The 16,557-nt window shown below is 70.1% G+C and overlaps 3 protein-coding genes across 4 annotated transcripts; all 3 read right to left on the bottom strand.

Moving 5' to 3' along the window:
• Positions 1–201: 201 nt before the first annotated feature.
• On the bottom strand, positions 202–6,569 carry PDE4C (phosphodiesterase 4C). Its single transcript, XM_030966598.1, has 15 exons — positions 6,421–6,569; positions 4,650–4,838; positions 4,527–4,563; positions 4,357–4,421; positions 4,193–4,242; positions 3,567–3,679; positions 3,370–3,463; positions 2,780–2,958; positions 2,598–2,696; positions 2,363–2,527; positions 2,180–2,279; positions 1,944–2,098; positions 1,739–1,861; positions 1,328–1,510; positions 202–1,073 (listed from the first exon to the last, which is right to left on the bottom strand). The coding sequence occupies exons 1-15, from the start codon at positions 6,567–6,569 to the stop codon at positions 549–551; spliced, it is 2,226 nt and encodes a 741-aa protein (XP_030822458.1). The 3' UTR covers positions 202–548.
• Positions 6,570–9,920: 3,351 nt separating this feature from the next.
• Positions 9,921–12,648, bottom strand: LOC115914345 (putative protein TPRXL). 2 transcript variants are annotated; one of them, XM_030966828.1, is made up of 4 exons: positions 12,557–12,648; positions 10,733–11,452; positions 10,089–10,234; positions 9,921–10,000 (listed from the first exon to the last, which is right to left on the bottom strand). In XM_030966828.1, the coding sequence occupies exons 1-4, from the start codon at positions 12,612–12,614 to the stop codon at positions 9,959–9,961; spliced, it is 966 nt and encodes a 321-aa protein (XP_030822688.1). In that variant the 5' UTR covers positions 12,615–12,648; the 3' UTR covers positions 9,921–9,958. The 2 variants fall into 2 exon arrangements, with proteins under 2 accessions (XP_030822688.1, XP_030822690.1); XM_030966830.1 differs by having other exon boundaries at positions 10,089–10,229.
• Positions 12,649–14,064: 1,416 nt separating this feature from the next.
• Positions 14,065–15,612, bottom strand: JUND (JunD proto-oncogene, AP-1 transcription factor subunit). Its single transcript, XM_030966658.1, has one exon. The coding sequence runs from the start codon at positions 15,536–15,538 to the stop codon at positions 14,594–14,596; it is 945 nt and encodes a 314-aa protein (XP_030822518.1). The 5' UTR covers positions 15,539–15,612; the 3' UTR covers positions 14,065–14,593.
• Positions 15,613–16,557: the final 945 nt, after the last annotated feature.

The raw sequence follows: 16,557 nt of genomic DNA, 5'->3' as shown, positions 1-16,557 counted from the left end.
GGCATTTGGAGTGATGACGGAGCAGAAATGGAACTTTCCTCCCCCCCCCCCAAAAAATGCATCTTTCCACCCCAAAAATGTGTGCGAGCCTCGGGGAGGCTCGTAGTAAAAAGTGAGCTACAAAAGGCTTTAAAAAGTGAACTTATCCCCCAAATAAATAAACCGCTGAGCCGTGCCCGTGCCATGCCTGGGGGTGCCTCGTGCTGGGGGGGGTTCACCGGCACCCTCTGCCCACTTGGTGCCACCACGGGGCTGCCGTCCTGCCAGGGCACACCTGGGAAGGTGCTGGAATGCTCCTTCCTGCAGCCCTGTGGGGTGTGATGTCCCCAGGGCTGGGCTGGGCCCGGAGCAGAGGCTGGGCTGTCCCCACGCCCTGTCTGAGGGGGACAGGGACCTTTCCCAGCAGAAATCCAGCAGCATCCTCGTACCTGTCAGCACCTGCCCAGCTCCCAAACCGGGACACATCCTGGGTGCCCCCGAGTCCCTGCAGTGCCAGTGCTCCCCAGTGTCCCCAGCACTGCTCAGGGCACTGCCCAGTCCCGGTGCCGCTACGTGCCCAGGGACAGGAATGTGACATTGCCCTCTGTGTCCAGGCACAGCCCCTGGCTGCCCTCGGGCCCTGGCACGGAGCACCCGCTGCCGCCGTCCTTCGGCAGCGTCCCCTCCAGCGCCTGCCGGTTGTCCACGTCCCCGCGGCGGGGCACGGGCGAGCCGCGGTCCCCGGCGCCGGGGGAGAGGCCCTTGGTGTCGGCAGACTCCGAGTCATCCGTGCCCGGCGTCTTGGAGCCGCTGTTGTCCTCGTCCAGGGGGCTCTCGGCCCCCTCCAGCTCCGTGTCCGACTCACCCTCCTCCTCCTCCTCCTCCTCCTCGAGCGTCAGCTCGAACTGGAACTTGTCGGTGGCGGCGGGGGACGCGGCGGGCGCCGCGGGCGGAGGGGAGGGGCTGCGCGGGATCATGCTCTGGTACCACTCGCGGTTGTCCTCCAGCGTGTCCAGCAGCTCCTGCGCGTCCGGGTGCACCAGGTCGGCCCAAGTCTCCCACAGCGGGTGGGCGATGAAGTCGATGAATCCCACCTGGGGGGGAGGCAGAGCTGAGCCCCCTGCCCGGCCCTGCCCTGTCCCCGGGCTGCCACCCCACCTGGGGCTTCTCCACGGAGACGGTGTGTGTGTCCAGGGGCTGATCTCCCTGAACCCACCATGTCCCCAGGTGTGTCCCCATGTCCCCAGGTGTCCCCAGGTGTGTCCCCATGTCCCCAGGTGTGTCCCCGTGTCCCCAGGTGTCCCCAGGTGTGTCCCCGTGTCCCCAGGTGTCCCCAGGTGTGTCTCACCTGGGATTTCTCCACGGAGGCCGTGTGCTTGTCGCACATGGGGCTGATCTCCATGCCTTTCTCCCGCTCCCGGTCCCCCTGGTGGAAGAACTCCACCATGATGCGGTCGGTCCACTGCCGGTACAGCTCCAGAGGCTTCGTGGGGTTGCTGAGGTCAGCACAGTGCACCATGTTCTGCAGGACCTGCGGGCATGGACAGCGTGTCCTCTGTCCCCCCAGGGCCACCCACAGTGGGCCACGAACTTGCTTGGCCCCCTTGATGGGTTTGGGATGGTGGTGGCACCAAAGGGGACATCCCAGCGGGCCAGAGCGGGGATGGACAGGTGGTGGCACCAAAGGGGACATCCCAGCGGGCCAGAGTAGGGATGGACACCTGCAGTGCTGGGAAGGATTCCCCAGGTGTGTCCCCACCTGGATCCGGTCGGAGTAGTTGTCCAGCAGCAGCACGCCCAGGCTGGTCACCTTCTTGGTCTCCACCATGGTCTTCAGATCCGCCAGCAGGTTCATGTGCTTGGACATGTCCGTGGCCAACACCTGGGCAGGGAGAGGTGGGAAGGGGTCCCAGCCTGATCCCCCAGCGCAGACCCCACCCTGGGCAGGTGCAGCCCCCCCATACCATGTCGATGACCATTTTACGGAGCGTCTGCCTCTGCTTCCTGCTCAGGTTCTGGAAGATGTCGCAGTTCTCCTCCTGCAGGAGCTTGAAGCCCACGGCCAGGTGGTGATTCTCCAGCACCGAGGCGTCGTTGTACATCAGGGCCAGCTCTGAATCTGTGAGACAGCACTGGTCACCTCGAGGTGACCCTGGGCTCCCCCAATATCCCCCAGGTCCATCCCTGAGCCCCAGCTCACTGGTGTTGATGAGGAACTGGTTGGAGACCCCGGGGTGGTCAACGTCATGGATGGCGCTGGCAAAGATGGCAGCCAGGATCTCCAGGTCCGTGAAGACAGCCTAGGAATGGTGGGAAAAGGGATTGGGGACACGTGCCAGCCTGGCCAGGCACACCTGGGTGGCCTCAGGTGACCAGGAATCACCTCCAGGGCGGGTGTGGAGAGCAGGACGTGCGTGGACTGCGCCACGTCGGCGGCGTGCAGGCTGTTGTGGTAGGCCACGTCGGCGTGGTAGTGGTCCTCCAGCGTCAGCATGTAGGTGATGAAGGTGTTGACGGGGATGCGGAAGGTCTTCATCAGGTCCCGCTCCTGCAGGGAGGCGGAGGTGGCTCGTCCCCATGCGGGCACGGGGACGGGGACACCGCGGCGGGAGGCTCACCTGGAAGATGCTGTACATGATGACGGTCAGCGGGCGGTTCCCCGAGTACTCGGCCACTTTGAACACGTCCAGCCCCCACTTGTTGGTGTCCTCCAGCTCCTGGGCAGCAGAGGGACAGAGATCCATGGGGGGCTGGTGCTGGGGACCCCACGGCCGGGGGGGTCACCCGTGCCAGGGCCCACCTTGGCCAGCAGCGCCTCGTGCTCCGTGCGCACCCCGAAGCGGGGGATGCCGGCGGCCGCCAGGCTGGAGCTGTGCTTGAGCTTCCTGACGCCGCTGATCTGGGACATGGGCCGCTTCCTCCGCTCCTTCTCCTTGTCCTTCGCCAGCGCCGAGGGGATCTCCACCTCGTGCTGCTTGTCTGGGGTGACACGGGCAGGCCAAATGTCACTGCCAGCATCTCCCCGGGTCACGCCCAGGACAGGCACAGGTCACACTGTGACAATGTGGGGGCTGCAGCATTTTACTTCACCCCCACCCACAGGCCACACATCTACCAGGAGACTCCTCCAGGCACACGGGGGTGGCCCCATCAGCCCCAGTGCACCAGTACACAGCAGTATGAGCCAGCACTCCCAGCCAGCACAAATGCTGTGACATCTGTGGGACAAATCCCACTGGGACACCCGGGAAAACCTCCCTGGTCCTCCCATTCCATTCCTCCACAAGTGGGACCCTCCGCTGGCATCACCCCCATGGGCACCCCAGCTCTCTGGGGCACAAAGGCCACCCTGCTGCCAGCAGGAGGTGACCCTGGGGCGGGGGTCCTCACCCAGGAAGGTGCTGGAGATGTACTCGGACACCTGGTTCCCAGAGCGGCTTGTCTCCGACAGGTGCGACAGCTCCCGGTTCAGCATCCGCTTGAACTGTGCGTGGGTGGCAGGGTCAGCGGTGTGGGGGGCTGGCAGGACACCCCGGGGGGCTCTGGGGTCCCCATGCCCACCAGGGTGACCATGGAAGGTCCCTTACCTTGTTGGAGGCCATCTCGCTGACCGAGTGCCTGGTCTGCAGCGTCTCCAGCTGGTCCAAGCACCAATCCAGCTCCTCCAGGGTCTCCCTCGAGAGCTTCTGGTGGGCATCTTCTGCTGGGGGCACCCGCCAGCTTGGCAAGGGACCCGCCAGCAGCGCGGCCACCCGGCACGGGGGGGCTGGTGCCACCCCAAACCGGGGGGCTGGCCAGCCTGGGGGGTCCCAGCACCCTCCGAGCAGGGGGCACGGGGGGTCGGGCATGCCTGGGCAGCGGGGCTGAGCCCCGGCGCGCTGTGCCCGTGGCCTGGCAGCCCCGGCACGCGGCGTGCCACGCTGTCCCGTGGGGTGACAGCCAGCCCCGGGGGCAGCCGGGCTCCCGCGGGGCCCCGCTCACCGCCGGCCTTTTATTAATGGAAGGTTTGACGTCAACGGGAGCTTTTCCACCGCCGCGAAGGGCGGGAGGAGCTGCCGAAAACCAGACATGGATCCCAAAGGGCAAAGCCGCAGCTCTGCCTCGGCCTGGGGGAGGCGGCTGCACCCCCAGGGCACGGCAGGACACAGCCTGGGGACGCGGGGACAGCCAGCTCGTCCCAAAATCTCCCCACCAGCGTTCCCCCCGCACTCACCGGAGAGGCTGGCCTTGCTCCCCGAGGGCAGGCTGCTGCTGGAGCCTCGCCTGTCAAACACGGGGGGCTCAGTAGCTGTGACCCCCACGGCGGTGCCCCCCTCGCCGTGGGCTGGGGTCCGCACTCGGGTGACATCCTCGCCCTGCCACCCCCCGCCCACTCACTTGATGCCAGCGCGGTCCTGCAGGTGGCTCAGGTTGCTGCGGACGGTGCGGAGGCTGGCCAGCACCTGGGGGGCGACAGCGGGCTGGGGTCGGGCTGCGGACCCCCCCGGGACACCCACCCCGCTGCTGGCTGCAGGCCGTGTCCCCTCCCGTGTCCCCCTGGCACCCACCTGGGCAAAGGGCGTGACGATCATGTCTTCTCCGTGCCTGCGGGAGCACAGGGAGCGTGAGCCCCGCCGAGGGGAGGGAAGGGAAAAGGGGGTCCCGGGGGATGCGGGCTGGGGGGCACTCACAGGTCGCTGGCGATGGAGGAGTTGCGGGACATGGCTTTTGGGGACAGGTCGTAGTCGCTGTCGGAGCGGTACAGGAAGGACTCGCGGCGCTGGCCGTGCGAGAAGGAGCCCTGCAGGACCAGCCCCGCGCCCGGGCTGGCCTGGGGGTCCAGGGCGCCCCGCCCGGGGGGGCCATTCTCCAGGTCAAAGCTGTGAGGGGACAGGGGACAGGGCTGGCGTGGGGACCTCAGCCCCGGGGATGCTGCCAGGTTTGTGGGGCTCTCTGTGCCGCCCTCTCGCTGCGTCCAGCACACTCTGCCTTGGTGACCCTGTGGCGACAGCGGTGCCCAGTCGGGCCCTGCTGGCTCCTCCACCTGCTGAGAATGGGCACAGCTCGGCGCACAGGGACCCCCTCCGCTCCCTGCTGGCACCTGGGACCCTGACGAGCAGAGCCAGGCTGTCCCATGGCACCCAGCTGGGACAGCACCCGCTGCCCTGAAGCTCCCAGCTCCAGGGACCCCCAGGAAGGGCTGGCTCCTGCCTGTCCCTCCCCGCACCTGTCACCACGGCCCCAAGTCCTCCAAAGCCTCCATCAGCCCCGTCGGGAGGTGCCGCGTCCCATGGAGGGGACAATATCCCAGCCACGGCACAGAGCCAGGGGACATCGAAGGACAGAAACCGCCGCAGAAGCCAAGCCCTGGCCCCTGGGGACGCGCTGGCGGCAGCCCAGGGGCACCCCACCCGGAGTCACCTGGCAGCCGTGCGCATCCAGGGGGGACAGGGGACAGCCATGGTGACCCTGCAGCGTCCCCAGGCCGGCCGCGGCCGCCTCACCCGTCCCTGCCGCGCTGCTGGCCCCGGGGTCATGGGAACGGCTGCACGCACCAGGGACACAGCGAGGGCCATCCAGCGCCTGTCCCCTCCCGCAGCCGCCACCGCCGCGGGGACGGCGACAAGGCACCCCAGAGCTCGGGAAAGCGCAGATGCCACTGTGGCCACCGCGTCCCCACCGCGTCCCAGCACGTACCCGATGCAGGAGTGCCTCCGGGACGGGCACCGGCTGCCCGGCAGCATCGTCCCGCTCCGGCAGCCCCGGCGGCTGTGGCGCGGCCGTCCCCGGCGGTGGCAGTGGCAGTGCCAGCCGGCACCGCGTCATGCCATCCCGCAGCCCCTTGTTTTCCTGCCTCGGCTTCCCATCCCCGATGGTACCGGCCACACAAAGCCGCATTGTCCCTCCGACGGCCCCGCGGGGCGATGCCCGCGTCTGTTCCCGGCCCCGTGCCACCAGCCCTGACCCCGCTGCCACCGCAGGGGACAGCCCCGGGGGACACGAGCCCCTGCCACGGGGTCGGTGGCCAATTAACCCCCCTCGTTTCGGCGTTAATGACCTCGGAGCGGTGTCCGTGCCGGGGGGGCCGGGGCCGCTATAAATAGCTGCTGTCGCTGCCGAGGAGGGATGTGCTGAGCCCCACGGCGCCCCGCAGGTGGGGTCGGCACCCCAAAACCGACCCCACAGAGCTCCGAGGCGGGGAGGGCACGGTGCCTTGATTTGGAGCTCCAAGTCCCGCTCTGTCCCCACCGGGCCACCCCGCCGGGTCCCTGCCATGAGCGCGTCCGTGCTCAGCCCCGCTTGTCCGCCGGCTCCCCCTGACCCTGAGGGGACACCGCTGTCCCCTCCTCGTCCCCAGAGCCCCGAGGACGAGCCCCAGCTCCAGGGGGAGCCGTGCCCCCACGGCGGCAGCACAGGCTGGTGCCACCCCCCCGCGGGGACCCTCCAGCGTGCCCCCCTTACCAGAGGGGATGCGCCACGGTGAAGCGCCGCTGCAGGCGGATGCTCTGGTTCATCAGGAGCTTCCTGAAGAGCACGGGAGAATTGCGGGGGGAACCGCGGGGGGACGTGGCCGGAGAAGCCCCCGGCGAGCGGGGCGCGCTGGGCAGCATGGCCCGCTCAGGGACCCCCGGGCGGGCGGCGAGGCCCCGGGGCCCCCGGTGCGGAGCAGGAAGCGCGCGGCCGTCCCGGCCCCGGCAGCCCCGGGAAACTTTCCATCCCCCTCCCGCCCTGCGCCTGGGAAATTAAACAACTGTCTGGCTCCGGCAGCCGCGCAGGGAGCCGGTCCCCCCCCGGTGTGCCTGGCGGGCCGGGCACGTGGCCCCTCGCTGGCCCGGTGCCACCGGCCACCCAGCCGCTCCCGAAAGGGCAGGGGTGCTCTGCCCGGGGACACGGAACGACGGCCCGCGAAGCCCCCAGGGAACCGGAGGTACGGGGCCGCGGTGCCACGGAGGGACATGGCTGAGCACGGAGCGTCCTGGACATGGCATGTGGCTGTGACACGGTGGCACTGAGGGACACAAGTGAGTCTGGAGCATCCTGGGCATGCGGTGTGGCTGTGCCATGGTGCCACCAAGGGACACAGGGACGTGGCTGAGCCCGAAGCATGCTGAACTCGCAGTGTGGCAGTGCCATGGTGCCACTGAGGGACACAGCTGAGTCTGGAGCATCCCCAGCACACGGTGTGGCTGTGACACGGTGCCACCAAGGGACACAGGGACGTGGCTGAGCCCAAAGCATGCTGAACTCGCAGTGTGGCAGTGCCATGGTGCCACCAAGGGACACAGCTGAGCTTGGAGCATCCCAGGACTCGTGGTGTGGACACGCCATGGTGCCACCGAGGGACCTGTGAGAGCCAAAGCCACCCCACACCGTGCCCCAGCCCCTCCCTGGTGCTGTCCCCTCCTGGAGCCGCTCCCGAGCAGGGTGAGGTCCAGCTGGTGACAGTGACACTGTGGGGGACCCACTGTGAGGTGGCCGTGGCAGGTGATGCCTGCGCAGCCTGATGCAGCAGGATGTGGCTCCCGGCTGTTCCTGATGGCCACAGAAATATCCAGCAGGTGGCAGGGAGCCAGGAGGGACAGCAACAGAGCCCCCTGCCAGGGGGGGACCCCAAAACCCACCGGAGGGGGGTCCTGGAGGGGTCACCTTGGCTTGTCCGTGAGGACATCAGGGCAGAGGGATGTGGGACAGGGACATCGGGGGATGTGGGACAGAGGGAAGAGCCCCCTGTGCTGGCTGGCAGCGAGGGCTGGGCTGGCCGCAGGACAGCCAGTCCCTGTCCCCAGGACAGCCAGTCCTTATCGGAGTGTCACTGTCCCCACGTGTCTGTGCAGGACAAGTGACACCAGAGCCATGTCCCTCGGCTGTGCCAGCTCGTTGCTGTCCCCACAAGCCGGGCTGGGAGAGGCACGGGACAGGGGGAATGGCCCAAAAATAGCACAGCTGGGCCCGAGCCACTGCGGGAGGGACCGAGGTCACCTCGGGCAGGGCCAGGCCAGCCTGGTGGCGGCTGTGGCTGGGACACGAGATGGGGACAGGGAGGGGGTGAGGACAGGGATGGGTGGTGGGAAAAGGGGGATGGGGGTGACAGGGATGCGGGTGACGGGGATGGGGGTGACAGGGACAGTGGGGGACAGGAGTGTTGGGGGTGGCAGGGACAGACGGTGATCTCAATGCACATCCCGGGGATGGCACGGCGGGGTCGGTGACAGAGGAGTTTGTCCCCAACCCACCGGGTGCTCTGCCCCAGTGCCGCTGTCCGGCCGCCGGTGCTGAACCCGGGAGCGTCCCCCGCCAGCCGTGCCCTGCCCGGCAACCCGTTCCCGGTGCCACCGGGGCATCGCCTCCCCGCTCCCCGTGCCGCCCTTACCGGGGGGGCTCGGACTCATCGCCGCTGCTGGGGCCGCTCTCCTCGATGGTGAACACCACCCGGGCAGCCTCGGGCTCGGGGGCGCGGGCCGCCTCCGCCAACCGGCAGCCCAGCGGCGGCAGCAGCGGGGTCCCGGAGAAACGCCGGCGCACGGCGCCCACCGCCGCTCCCGGGCCCGGGCCCGACGGGGCGGCCTCGGCGGGATCGCGGCAGCGCTGCCGGGAAACGGAGCAGCGGTGAGGGGCGCGGGGAGCGGCCCCGGGATGGGGGGTCCCTGCTAATCCCGGCCCGAGGGTCCCGCCCGGGCAGCGCCCCCCGCCCCCCCCCGCCGGTACCGAGCGCCGGTAGCGCGCCGGCGCCCCCTGCCGGACACGGTGCGGCGCTGCAGGCGGGGGTACCGGGTGGTACCTGGGCCGGGGGGCACCGGGAAAGGCACAGCCGAGGCACCGGGAGCGGCCCCGCCCGCAGCGCACGGAGCCACCGGGACTCCCCCCTCCTTATCCTCCTCCTCCCGCTCCCGCCGCCACCGGAGAGGACCCCCCTGACTTCCCCCGGGACCCCGCCGGAAAAACCCCCGGAGCCGGCGCGCGATTACGCAGAGGTGAATAATAATTAACCGCCCATTAAGGGGATAATTAACTCCCACTCAGCGCCGCCAGCCCGGTTATTGCTGCCCGGGGGCCCGGCGCTGGGACGCTCACACCGGGGACACCCCTCGCCCCCCGGGACACCCCTGGCCCCGCCGGTGGCTCCCGGTGCCGCTCTCACCTCCGCGCCGAGGAAGGGCAGCGCTGTCCGGCTCCGTCTCATCGCCGTCCCTGCGGGGGGAGCTCCGGGAGCCGCGGCCGGGAGGGGCTCAGCGGCGGGGACCCCCCTCCCGCGGCTGGGGACACCCCGGGGCCACCGCGGGGCCGGGACGCGCGGGCTCCTCCCCGCCGTGATTTATTGCCACCGGGGCTCGGCCGGGCTCAGCCCCTACCTCGGGTTTCGGGAGCCCCCCCGCCCCACTCCCGGTGCTCCCGTGGGCTGGATGGGGACAGCGACAAGGATTTGAGGCCACGGGGGGTGGCCCCCAGCCCGCAGCACCCACCAAGTCACGAACCCACCGGTGCCACGTTAATGACCCACCCCGGCCACCTGCCACCCACCGCCCCCGAGCACCGGGGCGCACCGCAGAGCCCCGAGCACCGATCCCCCCGGGATTCGCCGGCACCGGCAGCGGCCTCACCCCAACCCCCGGAGCCGCCGATGCCCGGCACGGGGGTCCCCGGCGGCCGCAGCGCCCCGGCCCCGCCCGCAGCCCCGTACCGGCGCCCGGTCCTCGCGGCGAGCGCGGCCCCGGCCGAGTGCAGCGGAGCAGAAGGAAGGCGACGTGCGTGCCTGGCCGCTCGCTCCCTCCCATCGCACCTCGCCGGGGGGCTGCGCGGGCCCCGCGCCCCCCGCACCCGCCCCGCCGCACCGCGGACACCCTGCGGCCGCCAGCCCGGCCCGGGGCACCCCGAAAGCGGCCGGGGCATCCCCCGGGAGCGGGGGGGTTTCCCCGGGCAGGCTGCAGGGCACATGGCAGACCGGAAAGCAGAGGCAGGAGCGGCTTCTTTATTGAGCAGCGCGGGGGCTGCAGTGGGGGGCTCAGCTGAGGGTGGGCGCAGGGGACCCCTCGGTCACTTTGCTCTGGGGAGGAAGAGAAAGAGAGCGGGGTGAGCGCCCGCAGCCCGGACCGGCTGCCCCCTCCCCAAATCCTCCCCGGCCCCCCACGCACCATGGGCACCTCATCCAGGTGCTGGAAGGGGGGCGTCCCGCGCCGGGACCGCCGCACCAGCAGCGCGGCCACCCCTGCCAGCAGCACGCACACGGCCAGGGAGATGACAGCGACCACGGCAGGGCTCAGCTCGGTGGGGTGCTGCTCTGTGGGGCGAGACGGGCACCCCGTTATTCCCCTTGGCACCCCATTATTTCCCCCTGGCACCCCGTTATTCACCCTGGCACCCCATTATTCCCCTGGCACCCCATTATTCCCCCTGGCACCCAGTTATTTCCCCCTGGCACCCCATTATTCCCCCTGGCACCCAGTTATTTCCCCCCACCGAGACTGCTGCCCAGCCTCCAAGCGCCACGGAGAAAGAGGTGGCTCAGTTCCGGCTCCAGTCACCCGACTGCCGCCACCCCACCCATCACAGAGCTGGCACCCAGCTCCTGTGTCCCCTCCTGACCCCCCTGGCACTGGGGGACAAAAGGGGAGCCCTCAACAACCCCCCCAAGGAGGCAGGAGCAGCCAGGGGGGCTCTGGGCTCACCATGGGACCTGCACCCCTGAGCCCTCCTGTGAGTGCAGCCCCAGGTGGGGGATCCGGGGGGTGCATGGCCATCCCCAGGCCCCCCAGCTGCCCCCCAGGCTGGGTCTCACCGGAGCTCCCAGGGGCTGCTGTCCTTCTGGAGCTGGCGGTGACAATGCTGGTGCTGTTGGGACCCGGGCTCACGGTGGCTGTGGGGGAAGAGGCAGGCCCAGAGGGGCTGGATGGATGCTCTGTGGGTCTGGACACACTCGTGTGCGATGGAGTTGGTGCCGTGGTGGCATTGGATGGGGGTGTCCTGGCTGAAGATGGTGCTATGGTGGTGTTGGATGAAGATAATGGAGGTGTTGACCCTGAAATAGTGTGTGGAGTTGTTGGTGTGGTGGTGTTAGATGGAGATGATTGAGGTGGTGTTGATCTCGAGGTGTTGGATGGAGTTGTTGGTGTGGTGGTGTTGGATGGAGATGACGGAGGTGTTGATCTTGAGGTCTTAGATGGAGTTGTTGGTGTGGTGATGGATGCAGATGATGGAGGTGTTGATCTCGAGGTACTGGATGGAGTTGTTGGTGTGGTGATGTTGGATGGAGATGATGGAGGTGTTGATCTCGAGGTACTGGATGGGGTTGCTGCTGTGGTGGTGCTGGATGGAGATGATGGAGAGGTTTTTGATCCCGAGGTACTGGAAGGGGTTGGTGCTGTGGTTTGGTTGGATGGAGATGCTGAAGGTGCTGTTGATCCCGAGATGCTGGGTGGGGTTGATGCTCTGGTTTGGTTGGATGGAGCTGCACGGACTGCTCCCAAATCAAGGCCAGGTGGAGTGCCCTGGCTGGTGGCTGTAGGGGACAGAGACGGTGACAGGGCTGTCGCTGAGCTGTTCTCAGACACTGTGGGGACACGATCAGTGCCATGTCCTGGCTCCAGACCTCGGAGGAGAGAGCTGCTGAGCAAGCACATGGCAGGGCCCTGGCAGGGTCCTGGCAGGGCAGCAGCACCTGCCCCACCTCCCGGCCTCACAGGGATCATTCCCCAGCTGGTTTTGATCACACAGAAATCTGGGATTTAGCCAGCATCAAACCCCAGCAACCCAGAATCAGAAAGAGCTTCCCGAGCTGTGGTGGCACGGGCACAGCCCTGCTGGGGACAGGCAGGGCAGCAGCGGGCAGTGCCAGGGCACAGGGACACGTGCAGGCCCAGCCCTGGTGGCACCCACCGGGCACCCCCGGGGCCAGGCGTGGTGGGGACTCTCCCGTGGCCACGTGGGACAGAGCAGGTTTGCCGGGCAGCGCTGGCAGTGCCCCTTATCTGCCCGAATCCTGTTTGCACAACAGGAGGAGCAAGTCCAGGCTGGCCCCAGAGGGACACCGGACAGAAATGCCCCGTGGCAGAGCCGGCACCCAGGGACACAGCGTGCCTGGAGGTCCCCACAGCTGTCACCCATCTGCCACCCTCTGCCAGGACGGCACGGAGCCCGTGAGTGCCAGGATGGGTGAGCCGAGGCCCCTCGGGGTGCAGGGAGGGTGCGGGGGGCCCAGGCTGGAAACGGGGGGCCCACGGTGGCCCCGGATACCGGGGAGCCCTTTGCCCCGGCAGTGCTGATGCGGTGCCAGGGTACCCGTGCCAGGAGCAGCCGGTTTGGCAGCCCATGGTCCGGGAGGGGCAGGGCGCTCCGGTCCAGCCCGGCACTCCCGGGGAGGGGGTGCAGGCCCCCGGTGACCCCAGCCCCAGAGGGGACACGGAACCCCCCCAGTGCCCCACTGGAGACCGCTACACGTGGTGACGTCCCCGGTGCCCCGGAGCAGCCGGACGCTTCTCCCCACACCTGGAACTGGGCGAGGCCCCAGACGCACCCACCGCCGGTACCGGGAAGCACCCAGCCCCCCGGTGCCGCCTCTCCGCCGTGCCCCTGGGACCCCGCGGACCCCCCCGGTGCCCGGTACCTGCGGCAGCGAGCAGGGCAGCGGCGCAGCAGAGCAGGCGGAGCGCGCCCCGGGCCATCCCGCCCGGTGCCGGCGCCGCTCCCGCCGCCTTTACCCGCCCCGGGGGAGGCGAGGGCGCCCCCTGTCGGTACCGGGCGGCACCGCAGCGCCGGGACCCCGCGGGCACCGGGAGAACCCCCCTCCCCCAACTCGGCCGCTCTCCCCGCCCACCTCCCACGGCAGGACCGGGAAACGGCGCCGGTACCGGGAGCCGGCCATGCCGCGATCTCCGCGCACATGTGCGCACACCGGGAAGCGGGCACAAAGGGATCGGGGGATGTGGGGACACCGGGATGTGGCGACTTGGGGACAAAGGGATCTGGGAAAGTGGCGGCATCGGGATACAGGAACGCTGAACCGTGAGAATGTGGGGACAAAGGGACCATCAAGATGCAGGGACAATGGGATTTGGGGACATGAGGATGCGGGGATTCGGGGACACAGGGATCTGGTGACACAGGGCACTGAGGCCGGACAGGTGCTGCCCCGTCCGTCTTCGCTCCGGAGCGAGCGGCACATCCGGGGCGCAGCAGCTCAACCGCGCCGGGACGGCGCCGCTTCCGCGCGGCGGGGACGGCGCTTCCTCCGGGAAACCGCAGCCGGCTGGCACCGCGTCCCGGGAGCCACCCACGGCACGGCACAGCACGGCACCGAGCGTGGGGTCCCCGGGGAGTCACCCACGGCCCGGGCTGAACGATCCCAGGGGATCCACCCACGGCCCGGGGAAGAACGTGGGGTCCCCGGGGAGCCCCCAGGGCAGGGTACCCAGGCACCCCACGCTCTCGCACAGCCGGCTCCCGGGAGCGGGGCGATCCCCGCCGCTGGAACGGGCTGGAGCTGCCGCCAGCAGCGGGGCCGGTGCCTCGGTGCGGCTCTGCCCGGGACGGGGCCCCGCAGGTGGGGAACGCCGAGGAGGAGCCTGAGCGGTGCCGGGAAGTCCGAGGCTGTTGCCGAAGCCTGGGAGGAGCAGGGCAGGCCCGGCCTCGCTGGGAGCATCGGGGTGACCCCCGGGGCCGGGACAGGGGGGTGGTGGTGAACCCCCCAACACGGAGAGGGTCGGGCAGGCAGAGCCGCAGCCAGGACCGGCACTGGGGTCCCCTCGCCCACCTCCTCACACATGGGAACCCCTCAGCCCCAGGGGAGCCCGAATACACCCATATCCCCCTCAAGAGAGCCCAAATAACCCCACAGCCCCCGCAACACCCCAACCTTTCACCACCCCTTCCCCAGCTCCCCCCAACACCCCCTCCCCAATAACCACAGCCCCACGGACCCCTCGCCCTCCACCCTCTCCAGTGATTCCCAGAGCCTCTTGGCCATCCCTGGGGGGGGCTCACTCCCCAGTCCCCATCGCCCCCCAAAACTCCCCGATCCCCCCCGGTGGCCGTTCCCCCCCAGCCCAAGATGGCACCGGCCGCGCCACTTCCTGCCCGCGCCGCCCCTTCCCGTCCCTTCCCGGGCGCAGCAAACAGCCAGAGGCCAATTCTCCGTGTCGCGGGGTTTTACTGGGACCTCACTGGAATGTGTGGGGCGCCGAGGGGCCCGGGGGGGGCAGCCCGGGCCCTCTCAGTCCGTGCGCGGCGGGGAACCCCCCCGGCCGCTCCCTCCGCGGGGAGCGGGGCGTGCTCGGTGCCCGCCGTCCGGAGCCGGTCCCGGTCCTCCCCTCAGACCCCTCGGTCCGTGTCCGGGGAGATGGAGGGGGGGGCGATCATCGCTCTTCTTCCTCCCCTCGGGACCCCCCGGTCCGTGCCCGGGACCCCTCAGTCCCTTCCCGGGGCAAGGCGGGCGCGTCCGCCGTTCCCCTCGGTCCGTGCCCGGGGCAGAGCGGGCGCTTTCCCCGCTCCCCTCAGTCCGTGCCCGGGACCCCTCAGTCCGTTCCCGGGGCGAGATGAGCGCTTCCCCCGCTCCCCTCGGTCCATGGCCGGGGCAGGGCGGGCGCTCCCCCGGCTCCTCGCCCGGGACCCCTCGGTCCGTGCCCGGGCTGGGGCCCGCCCGGGGTCAGTACGCCGGCACCTGGTGCTGGTGCTGGGGCAGGAGCTGGCAGCCGCTGTTGACGTGGCTGAGCACCTTCTGCTTGAGCTGGGCGACCTGCTCGCGGAGCAGGCTGGCGGTGGAGGCGAGCTCCGTGTTCTGGCTCTTGAGGCTCTTCACCTTCTCCTCCAGCCGGGAGATCCGCTCCAGCTTCCTCTTGCGGCACTTGGAGGCGGCGATGCGGTTCCTCAGCCGCTTCCGTTCCGCCTTGATGCGCTCCTGCGTGTCCATGTCGATGGGGGACAGCGGGGGGCTCTCCCCGAAGCTCGGCACCTCCGGCACGATCTGCGGCTCGTCCTTTAGCGGCGGCGGGGGCGGCGGCGGAGGCAGCCGCGGCGGCGGCGCCGCGAACGGGCCGGGGTCGGTGGCGTAGCTGACGGCCGGGTAGGTGCTGAGGTTGGCGTAGACCGGCGGCTCCGGGGCCATCCCGGCGGCGGGCAGCTCGCCCGCGCCGCCGCTTCCTCCCCCGCCGCCGCCGCCCGCGCCGCCGCCGCTCCCCGCCGCGCCGCCGCCCAGCTGGTTCTGCTTGTGCAAGTCCTCCAGCGCCTTGACGAAACCCTCGGCGAACTCCTGCTCCTCGGAGGCGGCCGCTTTGGGGTAGAGGAACTGGCCGCTGGTCGGGGTGGTGGTGACCAGCCCGTTGGACTGGATGATGAGCCGCTCCAGCTCCGGGGACGCCAGCTTGAGCAGCCCCAGCTCGGCCGAGCCCAGCAGCCCCGCCGCCTCGCCGCTAGCCGCGCCGGGGGCTTTCAGCGCCGCCGCCACCTGTTCCGGTAAGGCCATCCCGAGCGCGTCCTTCTTCATCATGCTGCCGCCGGGGAAAGGCAGGAGGAGCCCGTTGCTGCCGGAGGACGGAGCGAAGCCGCTGCCGAGGCCGCTCAACACATCATCATGGTAGAAGGGTGTTTCCATCCTCCTCCCCCGCCCGGCTGCGGGGGAAACGGCGCCGGGGCGGGGGGAGGACCGGGGCGAACGCGGGGGCGGGGAGGGGGAGGCGCCCGGTGCGCACCGGCCGCGGCCCCGCTCCTGCGCGCGCGCACACGGCTCTGCCGCCGCCGCGCGCCCCGCGCCGCGTTAAATAGGCGGCGCCGCCGCGGTGACCTCACCGCGTCGAGTCCCCATTGGCTGCAGATGACGTCCTCGCCCGCCCTAGTTTGCATACGGGGCGTGGTCTCGTCCCCGCGGAGGAGGTGCCCCGCCCCGGCCCGGCCCCGCCCCTGCCCCGTCGCCGCGGCGACCGGCGGGTAAACGGGACAACAGCGCGCGGGGCCCTGGGATGACGTCAGCGCGGGGGAGGGGCGGTCACGTGGCCCCGCGGCGCGCGCCCCGCCGGGGCTGATGGGCACAAAGGGAGGGGCGGGAACCGGGCACGGGAACGGGACAGGGCACGGGGAACCGGGCACGGGAACCGGGCACCGGGCACGGGAACGGCACCGGGCACCGGGCACCGGGAACGGGACAGGGAACCGGGCACCGAGAGCCGGGCATGGGAACCGGGCACTGGGAACTGGGCATGGGGAACTGGACAGGGCACCGGCAACCGGGAACGAGGCAGGGGAACGGCACTGGGCACTGGGCACCGGGAACGGGGCACGGGAACCAGGAACCGGCCACTTGGCACTGGACTCCTGGCACCGGCACTGGGCGCTGGCTCAGGCACTGGTACCGGACACTGGCACCGAGCCGGACCCCGGCTGTAAAAAGGGTACAACAAATAAATAAATAAATAAATGAGCACACCGGGCCAGGCACCGCCACGAGACCTCACGGGAACCGCCCATGTGGGTCATCCCGGGACGGGCCGCTGGCACAGCAGGGTTTGTGTGTCCTGTACCGTTCCTGCGTGTCCCCACACCTCCCGTGGCACCGCCGTGTCCCGGTGGCACCGGGGTTCGCCCAGGGAACAGCCGCTCCCTCCGGCCAACCGCGGT

The sequence above is a fragment of the Camarhynchus parvulus genome, chromosome 28, assembly GCF_901933205.1.
Source record: "Camarhynchus parvulus chromosome 28, STF_HiC, whole genome shotgun sequence".
Taxonomy (NCBI): domain Eukaryota; kingdom Metazoa; phylum Chordata; class Aves; order Passeriformes; family Thraupidae; genus Camarhynchus; species Camarhynchus parvulus.
The sequence above is the reverse complement of the archived record's forward strand: the minus strand, read 5'-3'. Positions and strand labels throughout refer to the sequence as shown.

Excerpts from the sequence above, each read along its gene's own strand:
- PDE4C (XM_030966598.1), bottom strand. The coding sequence starts at position 6,569 with ATGCTGCCCAGCGCGCCCCGCTCGCCGGGGGCTTCTCCGGCCACGTCC. Across the intron at positions 4,422-4,526 it reads TCGTCACGCCCTTTGCCCAG|GTGCTGGCCAGCCTCCGCAC; the intron begins GTGGGTGCCAGG and ends GTCGCCCCCCAG. Across the intron at positions 2,099-2,179 it reads CCAGTTCCTCATCAACACCA|ATTCAGAGCTGGCCCTGATG; the intron begins GTGAGCTGGGGC and ends GCTGTCTCACAG.
- LOC115914345 (XM_030966828.1), bottom strand. The coding sequence starts at position 12,614 with ATGGCCCGGGGCGCGCTCCGCCTGCTCTGCTGCGCCGCTGCCCTGCTC. Across the intron at positions 11,453-12,556 it reads TGCCCTGCTCGCTGCCGCAG|CCACCAGCCAGGGCACTCCA; the intron begins GTACCGGGCACC and ends TGTCCCCTACAG. Across the intron at positions 10,001-10,088 it reads ACCTGGATGAGGTGCCCATG|AGCAAAGTGACCGAGGGGTC; the intron begins GTGCGTGGGGGG and ends CTTCCTCCCCAG.
- JUND (XM_030966658.1), bottom strand. The coding sequence starts at position 15,538 with ATGGAAACACCCTTCTACCATGATGATGTGTTGAGCGGCCTCGGCAGC.